Source organism: Microcaecilia unicolor, chromosome 12 (assembly GCF_901765095.1).
Source record: "Microcaecilia unicolor chromosome 12, aMicUni1.1, whole genome shotgun sequence".
NCBI classification, from domain to species: domain Eukaryota; kingdom Metazoa; phylum Chordata; class Amphibia; order Gymnophiona; family Siphonopidae; genus Microcaecilia; species Microcaecilia unicolor.
This window is the reverse complement of record NC_044042.1, coordinates 92,418,746-92,430,904: the sequence shown is the minus strand read 5'-3', so window position 1 is coordinate 92,430,904 and position 12,159 is coordinate 92,418,746. Positions and strand designations below refer to the sequence as shown.

Below are 12,159 nucleotides of genomic sequence, written 5' to 3'. Positions count from 1 at the left end.
TATGGTACTTTGTGTGTCTAAATGCTTTGAAAATGAGCCCCTTTTAAACTGCTTTGAGCATATAAAAAATAAATAAATAAAAGCGGTGAAGAAAGTGTAATAAAACTGAACAGTCTCCCAATCCCGCTCCCATTATTCTCATAGGATATGACAACACATGAGGTTCATTAGGCACATTTTGTATGCCCAACCTCACTCCTGTTGTAGGGCCACAGAACCTACCTGTTTCCAAGAACAGGAAGCAAAATTTTCATACTGACTAAACAATTGAAAAGGCTCCTTTTATACATCAAGCTTGTGATTGTATGGAACTCTGCTGTGCTCAAAATTGCTGAAGACTTTTCTATATTCAGGTAAGTAAGGAAATTAAGTAACTAGGAATATTCTCTTACCAATACACATGGCCCAGTAACGAGAGAGTAAAACATGCTGAATCGCCAAATTCTGTCACTATGTCATCATGGCTTTTCTGTTTATTCAACACTCCACCACATAAAATCTGCTCTCCTTCTGCAAGCCTAGAACACAACACTCAGAGATTAACAAGAAGGAAATACAAAAGTCAAAATTACCATCTAACAAAACGGGAAAGATGAACAGCAGGGCCTCTTAGCAAACACTTTTTCAAAGCACAGAAACAAGATCCTCAGCAAAGTAATACACTGCAGGCAGAAATATAGCTCCTCACTGTTCAACTACTTGCATTGTGTTATCTGATAATGATCAAGACAAGTTGTATCATCTTCTGGAGGAAAGGTCTATAAGTCTGCTATTGAGACAGTCATGGGGAAGCCACTGCTTGCCCTGGGATTGGTAGCATGAAATGTTGTTACTAGTTGGGTTTCTGCAAGGCACTTGCAACCTAAGATTGGCCACCGTTTGAAACAGGATACTGGGCTAGATGGACTATTGGTCTAACCAAGTATGGCTATTCTTATGTTCTTAAGTTTCATTCTTGTGCAATTTAAAAAAAACAAAAAAAAACAAAACAGTGTATTTGAATACTGTCCCCCTTTGATCACCAGTGTCAAAATGTTATTTGATTTTTATTTTCTGTATTTTCTTCCTAATTGTTGATAATTTTTATATGTAACCTGTTCTGACAAACCTGGTTGAACAGGTGTTTATGCATTTATAAATATTTTTATTTTCTAAAAGGCCCCGGAAATATTAATGAATCCAACGAAAAGGTATCATCACTTTTTGTTGGCTAAGTTTCCATAATCCTTAAAAGAAAGCAGTAAGAGTGAGGATGCTGGCTAGAGACTGGGAAAGGCCTTAGATTCAGCAGTACTAAGCTAGGCAACTTTGAGGAATCAGACAGTTGCCTGTACTTCTCATGCTAAACAATGCTAAAATGTCAGATTGAGAATATCTGGACTCTTTTAAAGAAAATATATACTATTTTGGCACAACATTAAAAGCTTCCCTTAGGAGATCTTACTAAATGTAAGTGAGAATGAGAGGATGAGAGTTAGTATAAGTGGTACAGAACCTCCTCTATAAGGGTTTCAAGGACAATTGGGTTGGGTAGTGGGTTAGATGGGGAGGGTATTTTCTAATGTCAAAATGTTGTGAAGATTTTTTTAAAAAATGTTAAAAAGATGGGACTGTTAGTGTACAAGTATCTTTGCTAACAGATGTAGAAAAGGATACTTTTTTATGCTTGATGATAGTAATTACTTTCATCATTATGTAATATCTCCAGAAAAAAAAATGAAATGCCAAGTTTAAAAAAATGTTCAAACCTGTACATAGAAAAAAAAAAAAACCCCCACACCTTACATATTCCTTATCACTTATCCAGTGGAAGTCCAGTTGCTGGTCCCACAGGTAAGATGATACTATGATACCATAAGAATAAAAGCAAGAGAACAACAGCCAAACTAACTGAATGCCCACTGATACTATATTATACAGGATAGACTTACTTGCTTAGATCAAGGCAGCACTTTGCAAGCAGGTATTTACACTGTGGGGTAGTACAGCTGTGAGCCTTTAAGAGTCGATATGCCTTGTATGCCTTTCCTGAGCGATAATAACACGTGGCCAATAAAAACAATGCTTCTTCTGAATGCACTATTGAAAAAAATAATAAAATAGGTTACCCTATAGTCACTTTCATGGCTCTTTCAGCACAGATCTGTTGACTGCCAAGTCATCTGAAAAAGGAGCTTATGAAATCTGAAAAGTTCATGGACCACATCTCTTTTTCCAAGTCCTTTAAAAAGGTCCAATAACCTACAAAGACTCCAGTTGTCGCAAACTAATCCCTTAAAAGACGACATACAGTGTTTTGTTTTATCATATAATGACTTACCATAGGAACTATTAAGTTGGAAACACTCATTTTATAAACCAGACCTTTATTGGATTTTAACATAGTATTTATACCTACGCCAATAGAATGCCATAGCAGGAACAGGACCATTAGTATCACTGTCATAATGTAGATCCCTGTAGTAGTCACATCAGATTTCATAAGGAGAAATTAGATATTAACTGCTAGTTCTGTGTGCTTCTCCCTATAAGTGCACCATGCAGCATGAGCTCATCAGTATTTCAAATGACAAAGCAATGGATCTCATGACTTCTTCCTCTTGTGAATTGACTCCAAGAAAACCTCATAAGGGGAAATAGGGAGGAAGAGAAAAATGGACTTGGACTCAAGTATTTTCGGTCTTGTATCTTCTTTGTAGTATGCAGAGAGGAATATTAGGTATTGTTTAATCTGTGACCATTGGGTTAGGAACTCTCTTGATCTGATCAGTCAAGGACCTGTAAGGAGTAAACATCTGACATACCAGGGAGGAAGTCTGGACTGGTAGGACCAAAGGAAAGATCTAATTTCTCCTTTAGTGCCCTCACCAGACCAGGATCCGTGGGATGTAGCCAAGAAGTCCAAAATGTGGGTGGGTTTTCCAAATATCTACACTAAAAGCTCACATTCTAAATAGAGCTTCTGATTATCTATCAAATACATTCATAGTGGTCTCCTGAAGACCACGCTGCCACCTATTACCCTAAGGGAGGGGACAGAATGTAAGTTATCCTAGAATCCAACATATCTCTTTGAAATGATTGGAATATATAAGAAGAACAGCAGCACTCCAAGATAGACAGGAAAAGTGCTGGAAATACTCTTATGAAGGAGGGAAAAAAACACAGAAAAGGCTATTCCAATGATCTTATTTATTTATTGCATTTGTACCCCATATTTTCCCACCTCTTTGCAGGCTCAATGTGGCTTACATTACATTGTGAATAGTGGAAATCTATAAGAAAATATACTCTAAAGACAACTGATAAAAATCGCTCAGAAATGGATGTCTGAAGTTCAAAAAAGGAAAATCTTCCATTCTGTTATGAGAAGCATCCCATCCCAAAGGGGCAACAAATTTCAACAACAGAACTGAATCCCTAGTGAAGAGAAACTGAAAAAGCTTCCACTGGAAGCCAGAGCTAAGCAAATACCACCTAGCTCTTCCTCAAAAACCTAGCGGCAGCACTGGAAAAAAGCAACCTGAAGCTCAAGAGTAGACAAACTGCCACCCAAAGGCAAAAGGCTTACTTAATAGGGCTTTGAAGGATGTTAACACAGCAGTAACTGTGTTCAGGAATGCTCTTTGCAATCATGACTTAAGATAAGAGGATGCCGACTGACGTATCATAACTGAAGGATTGTCTGGAACTGAGGGCAAGTTGGGGCATTCTGCATTTTGTTGCTGGATTTCTGCAGGGGAAGGTGATCAGAGATATGTCCTCAATCATGACCCAACCATAGGATATATCAACAATTAAGGAGGGACTCTGGCTGGGGAGACCAATTTAGTCTTTCGTTAGATAGGGAGGTGCTTCTTGTGCCTGATGGTAGCACACATTTCTGAACACAGAACCTTCTAGAAGAATTTCACGTGTTTGGTAGAATCGGGAGATTGAGGGTCATCCACAACAGCCTACAACTCATCACTGTGCACTGGGAATTCCAGCTTGGATGTCATGGCCTTCAGTAGGAATGTCAAAGTTTCCAGATCCTGCATTATATGCAGGTAGGTCAGCTCTGAGGATCTCAAAGCCTAAATGCCAACGTGGCCTTGAGAGAAAAACAAAACAAAAAACTACAGTAGGTGAGCCCGGAGTGGCTGATGTGAGAGACAGACCTCTGAAAGATCATATCAACCCTGGGATTAGAGATCTGAGTAGTACTATAATGGCCCAGCAGGCATAAATACCGAGCTGGAGCAACTACAAGTTACATAAGAACATAATAACCACAATACTGGGTCAGACCAATGGTCCAACTAGCACAGTATCCTGCTTTCAACAGTAGTCAATCCAGGTCACAAGTATCTGGCAGAAACCCAATTAGTAGTAACATTCCATGCTACCAATCCCAGGGCAAGCAGTGGCTTCCCCCAAGTCCACCTCAATAACAGACTATGGACTTTTCCTTCAGGAACTTCTACAAAATTTTTTAAAAACCAGATACGCTGCCATTACCAGATTCTCCGGCAATGAGTTCTAGAGCTTAACTATTCTTTAAGTGAAAATATTTCCACCAATTTATTTTAAAAGTATTTCATATAATTTCATTGAGTGTCAACTTGGTCTTTGTACTTTCTCAAAGAGTGAAAAATCAATTCACTTTCACACGTTCTACACCACTAAGGATTTTATAGACTTCAATCACATACCCCTCAGACATCTCTTTTCCAAGCTGAAGAGCCCTAACCTCTTTAACCTTTCCTCAAACAGGGGGATTTCCATCCGCTTTATCATTTTGGTCATGCTTCTTTGAACCTTCTCTAATTCTGTTATATGTTTTTTGAGGTACGGCGACAAGAATCGAACACAAAAGTGAGGTCACACCATGGAGAGACAGAGGCACTATAATATTATTGGCCTTATTTTGCATTCCTTCCCTAATAATTCCTAGCATCCTGTTTGCTTTTTGGCCCCCGCCGTACACTGGGCAGAAGATTTCAGCTTATTGTCTACACCACCACCTAGATCATTTTCTTGGGTGCTGACGCCTAAGCTGAACCCTAGAATCAGGTAACTATGATTTGGATTATTCATCTCAATGTGCATCTGCTATTTGGGATGCCCAGTCTTCCAGTATCCTATGCTCCTCCTGCAGGTTTTACGTACATAAGTACAACCACACTGGGATAGACCAAAGGTCCATCAAGCCCAGAATCCTTTTGCCAACAGTGGCCAATTATCCCAGAAATAAGCAGTGGATTTTCCCCATCAATTTAATATTGCTCTATGGATTTTTCCTTTAGGAAGCCGCCCAGACCCTTTCTAAACCCCGCTAACCGCCTTTAACACATTCTCTGGCAACGAATTCCAGAGTTTAATTACATGTCGAGTGAATAAACATTTTTTCTGATTTGTACTAAATTTACTACTTTGTAGCTTCATCGCATGCCCCCCCTAGTCCTAGTATTTTTGGAAAGATTAAACAAATGATTCAAGTCTACTGTTTCCACTCCACTCATTTTATAGACCTCTATCATATCTCCCATCAGCTGCCTTTTCTCCAAGGTGAAGAACCCTAGACGCTTCAGCCTTTTCTCATAGGAAAGTCGTCCCATCCCCTTTATCATTTTTGTCACCCTTTTCTGTACCTTTTCTAATTCCTCTATATCTTTTTTGAGATGTGGTGATCAGAATTGAACAAAATATTCGAGATGCGATTGCACCATGGACCGATACAAAGGCATTATAATGTCCTCACTTTTGTTTTCCCATTCCTTTCCTAATAATACCTAACATTCTTTTTTTTTTTTTACTTTATCTTTATTAACAGCAACACAAGATCACGCTATACAATACATAACTAAACAGTACTATTCTATTTGCTTTCTTAGCCGCCAAAACACACCGAGCAGAGGGTTTAAACGTATCAACAACAACAACGCCAAGATCCCTTTCTTGGTCGGTGACTCCTAACGTGGAACCTTGCATTACATGTGTTTTTGACAACTTTGAACAGTTTTGTCTCACCTGTAAATGTAATCACCTCACTCACCATTCTGGTCTCAGTACAGATCCCTGCGGTACTCTATTATTCACCCTCCTCCATTTAACCCTACCCTCTGTTTTCTGTCCAATAACCAATTCCTAATCCACACCAGAACCTTGCCTCCTATCCCATGACTCTAATTTTCTCAGGTGTCTCTCATGAGGAACTCTGTCAAAAGCTTTCTGAAAATCTAGATACATCAACCGGCTCAATATTATCCACATGTTTATTACCGCTTTCAAAGAAATTGTGAGGCAAGACTTTCCTTGGCAGAACCCATGCTGACTCTGTCCCATTAAACCATGTTTGTCTACATGTTCCGTAATTTTATTCTTTATAGTAATTTCCACTATTTTGTCCAGAACTGAAGTCAGGCTTACTGGTGTGTGGAGCCCTTTTTAAAAATTGGCATTACATTGGCTACCCTCCAATCTTCAGGTACTATAGATGATTTTAATGACAGGTTAGACAGCGTAGTAACAGCAGACCAGCAATTTCATATTTTGAGTTTTTTCAGTACCCTGAGGAGTATATCATCGAGTTCAGGTGATGCCATCACTAACTATTTTGCTCTGTACAACTTCCAGGTTCACCGAAATTTCTTTCACTTCCTCCACATAGTCACCTATGAAAACCATTTCCGGTACAGATCTCGTATCTTCTTCTGTAAAGACAGATTCAATCTCTCTGTTACAGACTTATCCTCGAGTTCCCCTTTTGCTCCTTCATGATCTAACAGTCCCACGGATTCCCTTGCAGGCTTTCTGCTTCTGATGTACTGTAAAAAGGTGCTACTGAGTTTTTGTCTCTGCAGCAAGTTTTTCTCTATATTCTTTTAGCCTTCTTTATTAATACTTTGCATTAGATCAAGCTGTTTGCTTTATTCCAGAGAAGATCCTAATAGCACTGGTGTCCAATCCCATGGAAGACCCATGTCAATTTGGTCTTACAGCTTAACAACTGAACAGTACCCACAGTAAAGTTATAGCCCTAAACTAAGATCCAAGGTCAAAGAGATGCTCCTTGTGAAGCTCGAAGGAGGTGTGTACTGAGCCCTCAAGACTAAATCAAGGCTCCAATTGGCACATTTGCATGATTCATTCCTTGGGGAATATACATCTGCCAACACCACAAGGGAACTTCTGTAGCACTTGATAGGGTTGTTTTTTTAAATTGAAAACCAAGTACTATAGAAATTCTCTTCATCTTCCAATGCTCTTGTCAAAGAGTCATTAAAAAAGAAAACAGCCTGCTCCCTTGAAGACAGATCTTATAGATTTGTAATAGTCCTTAGTGTCAAAGAGTCATTAAAAAAAACAGCCTGCTTCCTTGAAAGCAGATCTTATGGATTTGTAATAGTCAGAGACCAAGAAGCAAGAGCTTCTTGGCTGCAACTCTTGATGTGATTTAAGACCTGAAGGACAAACACCTCAAGCCTTTACCACAAACAAGATGTCCAGAAAAGTAAACTGAAGAGGTTTGTTGGATTACTGAATGCTACCCCGCTTAATAGAACAGTAGTGCAAGAAGCAGTGCACTCTGAAACACAGACTGTGAATCCTTGAACTAATGCCATGAAAATATAGCAAACAGAAGTGAAGAGCAATTCATCTGGCCTCCAGAAAGAGGAACAGAACATGAATGGGAAGATTAGCTAATCTTTTTGACGATCAAAGTCAACTCTGAAAACTAGGTCTCCTACCGACGCATGGAAGAAACATACAAGAAGTTTGAGAAGAACTGAACACCACAAGTAAGCCTCAAAAACCCTACAGATTCCAGTGCTCTCTAGATGACGTGATGCCAGTTAACCCTAGTGTCCTGTTTCGGTTACTGGTGAGCCCTTAGGTTCCCTGAGGCCCAGTAAGACCTCAGAGGACCGCCACGCACCCCGAATCTTCACCCGCGGCGACCGCCGTTCACCGAGGGTTGAGCCCCCAGCTGCAGGCGGCCAGCAGGACTGCTGGAACCGCGGGGTGACGGTCGGCCTGGCAGATAGTCAGCAACTCAGTCTCTAAAGGGCCGCTAGCAAGGACGGCTAGCGCAAAAGGAACACAGCCTCTGAAGGTGGCTAGCGAGGGCGGCTAGCTGAAGAGGACACAGTCTCGGGATGTGGCTAGCAAGGACGGCTAGCTGAAGAGAACACAATCTCTGGAGGTGGCTAGCCAGGAGGGCTAGCTGCAGAGGACGCAATCTTTGGAGGTGGCTAGCAAGGACGGCTAGCTGGAGAGAACACAGTCTCTGGAGGTGGCTAGCAAGGACGGCTAGCTGGAAAGGACACAGTCTCTGGCGGTGGCTAGCAAGGACGGCTAGCTGAAGAGGACACAGTCTCTGGCGGTGGCTAGCAAGGACGGCTAGCTGAAGAGGCCACAGTCTCTGGCGGTGGCTAGCAAGGACGGCTAGCTGAAGAGGCCACAGTCTCTGGCGGTGGCTAGCAAGGACGGCTAGCTGAAGAGGCCACAGTCTCTGGAGGTGGCTAGCAAGGACGGCTAGCTGAAGAGGCCACAGTCTCTGGAGGTGGCTAGCAAGGACGGCTAGCTGAAGAGGACCCAGTCTCTGGCGGTGGCTAGCAAGGACAGCTAGCTGAAGAGGCCACAGTCTCTGGAGGTGGCTAGCAAGGACGGCTAGCTGAAGAGGACACAGTCTCTGGAGGTGGCTAGCAAGGGCGGCTAGCGAAGAGGACAATCTCTGGAGGTGGCGATTCCGATCCACTACGTGGGCGTCTGACGAACGAAACGGAAGGACTGACTCTTCCTGTTTCGTGGTTTAAATCTCCCGCCTGTTCCTCCCTTTCTAGCAGAGGAACCAATCCCCTAAGCTCTGGCAGACAAGGCTCGCCTGGATAGGCCAGGCCACCTTGCAGGCGGAGTCTTTCGTTGCACTGCGCCAATCCGGCGCGAGTAGGCGGAGCTGGCTCGCTGGTCTGCGCTGAGCCAGGAAGACGACACCGCCGACGCCGCCATCTTGGCCGGCGTGCTCCCTTCTCCGAGGCCGGCGTTCGCTCCAGCGGTTCGCCGGCCTCGGAGCAGCTCGCGGCAGCGCCAGCCCCGTCGGCGACTCGTCCCTGCCGCCCTGGATCCCGCGGCCTCCGCCGATCTTCGCCCCCCGCGTTGGGAGCCACGGTAAGGACCCGGACCCGGGACGGGACACCTAGAATGTGAACTTCCTCTAGCTGTATTCCTGGCAGTAGAAAACTACTACCTTCTCCACAGAGTAAGTTAATCACTACTTTGCCACTGCCCATTATTAGTTTGGCAGGAGGAAAACCCTGCCCAGAAGAGGATCCAAGTACGGAGGGTAAGAGCTTACCCAAAGTCACTAGGAGTTGTTGGAACAGAATCTTGTGCTTATCGGTCTCTGCCAGTTGCCACAACCATGACGCAACAATTCTATTTCAATGTCAGGAAAGTGGAGAAAGGTGCGGAGGATCTGCTCCTTTGTTATAAGGCCCTGGCAAGGTGTGCCAGAAGGTTCATCCCATGATAAACTAGGAAGAAAGGTATGCCAAGAACACAAACTACAGGATAGAGAGGCAGATTTCCAGAAGCAGAACACTAAATGTCCATAACAGAAACTCAAGATTCAATCCTTGAGCTCAATACTAGTCCTTAAGTATCCTAACAGCAAATTCAGTAGTTCTAAAGAAAACCCTCCAGTATAGGGATTACAGAGGCAGGACTGAAGAGACCAATATGAACAGAAAAGTCTGGCCAACCTGCTACTGCCATACTTGAGACAAATAGAACAAAGTGATTAACTGCCCAACATGAAACAAGATATAGTATAGCATATTTTTTTTCTTTTTGATTAGGGTAGCTGCCTCATCTACAGAGTAGTATATACTTGGAAGGGAACAGATACCAAGATACACATATGACTGTGGGGAAAACAATAGTGCTCATCTAAACATTGCAAACAAACACACACACACAATCTGTTTCTCATGCCAAAGTGGCAATGCAAATGCTAAGTGCTGCCATGAAGAAATGCAGGATAAGAAGTTGCTGAATTCTACTAGCTCCTGAAACCAGAGAAAAAGCTATGCCCTAGAGCAGGAAAATGTTGCCCTACTGAAATACAGTCCCAATGGACTAACAAATGGAAGATTAGCATGGACCAAAGCTGCAACAAATGTAAACTTCCAGGCAGAAACACTCCCCTATATAAGGTAGAACTGAAGAGATATAGTCTCCTCTCACTGGGAAACCTTTTTTTTTTTTTTTTTTCTTTTTAGCAGAGAGGAAGGGCTCCAGTCAGTAGATAGAGCCTCTCAAATAAAAGGTATAGGAGCTTGACCTAGGGAAAACATGCAAATGGAAAGAGAGAACGGTGGGAAGACAAAAATAAATGTGGCAGAACTCCCATAGTGAGAATAAGTCTATACCAGTAGTTCCCCAAGTCCAGTCCTAGAATTGACAGTCAGGTCTTCAGGATATCCACAATGAATATGCATGAATTTGATCTGCATGCACTGTCTCCATTATATGCAAATCTTTTTCAAGCATATTCATTGTGGACATCCTGAAAACCTGACTGGCAAGGGATATTCCAGGACCAGACTTGGGAAACGCTCGTTTATACAAACTCTACAAAAGGCAACTTTAAAAGGTCTAGATTTACAAATTGTGCCTCGCTGTTGCTGGTTGGCACCCTCCATAAGGTTGAGAATGGTGGCACTTGATAAATGCTTTTCTTGTGCAAATTACAAGAGTTGCAGGCCAGTAGTTGTCCTAAAAACACTAACAAAAATGAAATGTCCCCTTAACACTTCTAGGATACTCTAAGAACAAGATTCCATTACTGAACAAACAAAAACAGTCCAATTCAAAGCCAAAAATGATGTGCTGCTTGGGCCACACCAAGAATGTCTACCAACAATCACCTCAGGAGTAGATGTAGGGAAATGGGGAAAGGTAAATGGTACTTGACATACCACCCCTTCTGTGGGTTTTCCAACTGCATTCAAAGCAATTTACATAGTATATACCAGTACTTATTTGTACCTGGGGCAATGGAGGGTTAAGTGACTTGCCCAGAGTCACAAGGAGCTGCAGTGGGAATCGAACCCAGTTCTCCAGGATCAAACGCTGCACTAACCACTAGGCTACTCCTCCACTCCATATACTTCAAGACCAGGGTTTAGCCTTCACATTTACTGCAGAGAGCCCTTTCAGCAAGTAACACACATGACTTAGAACCTCAAATCCCAAGGGACCTGCCAAGTTGGAGCAATCTGCCCCCCTCATTTCCAGTATGCCAAGTAAGTTGAGACATACCACCTAACTGAAAGTACAGGAGTGCCAGAATTGCTAAAGTGAAGGGGAAGAGAGGACTGGGGGGGGGGGGGGGGGGCTGTTGAGTAGCCAAGGAACACTGCTGCTCCAGCACCAATAGGACCCCTGTGTAAAAATGGAACTTCCAAATTCCAAAGAGGCTGATATCTGTTGGTGCTCAATTCTCAGAAGGCACTGAAAGGCATAGGTGTATGGGGGGGGCAGGCAGGGGAGCTCAGACACCTCTGAGCTATATCCCGGCTCCAGGCATTTTGCAGACCTTTTTAAACTTCAGACTTGTGATACCTACACCTGAACAAGTCCCTCAGCTCGACTGAAGCTCAGTTTGCCAAACTGGCTCAGGAGCTATTCCATCAACCAACCCAGAAGCTGCACAGTTACCCCATCATTCATCCGCTGGAGAAAAATACTGATGAGCTGAACTCACACTGCATGGTGCTTTTATGGACTAGTCTGATGAGGACGCTAAGGAATCATAATAAATAAATGCTGTATGTATTAGCCACCTTTATGAAGAGATTCATCCAAAGCATTATACAGCTGGTATGGCAAAACTAAGTTTTATGTCAAGCTAACAGCATAATAATAGTAGAATGACCAAATATAAACGCAATCAATGAGGTAAGCAGACATACAAATTGAATCCTAATAAGAACATGATACAGTGTCAGAAATTGTATAATTATGCCTTACCTGATAATTTCTTTTTCTTTTCCTTTAGTTAGCTGCACCACTTAACATGTGGGCGTTACCTCCTCCCACCAGCAGATTGAGGTAGAGAAAAAGTTTTTCCAGTAAACTCACCAGTATAAAGGTGCTGGTGCTCTGGGAAAA

General features: G+C 42.6%; 1 protein-coding gene across 1 annotated transcript in view; it reads right to left on the bottom strand.

The window, feature by feature from the left end:
• The window catches only part of CDC27 (cell division cycle 27), a 456,933-nt gene that overhangs the window by 357,223 nt on the left and 87,551 nt on the right, over window positions 1-12,159 (bottom strand). The window contains exons 3-4 of the mRNA XM_030220526.1: window positions 1,932-2,079; window positions 393-518 (exon numbers count right to left, since the gene is read on the bottom strand). Of these exons, the coding sequence (XP_030076386.1) occupies window positions 393-518; window positions 1,932-2,079 (274 nt within the window). The remainder of the gene's footprint in view (window positions 1-392; window positions 519-1,931; window positions 2,080-12,159) is intronic.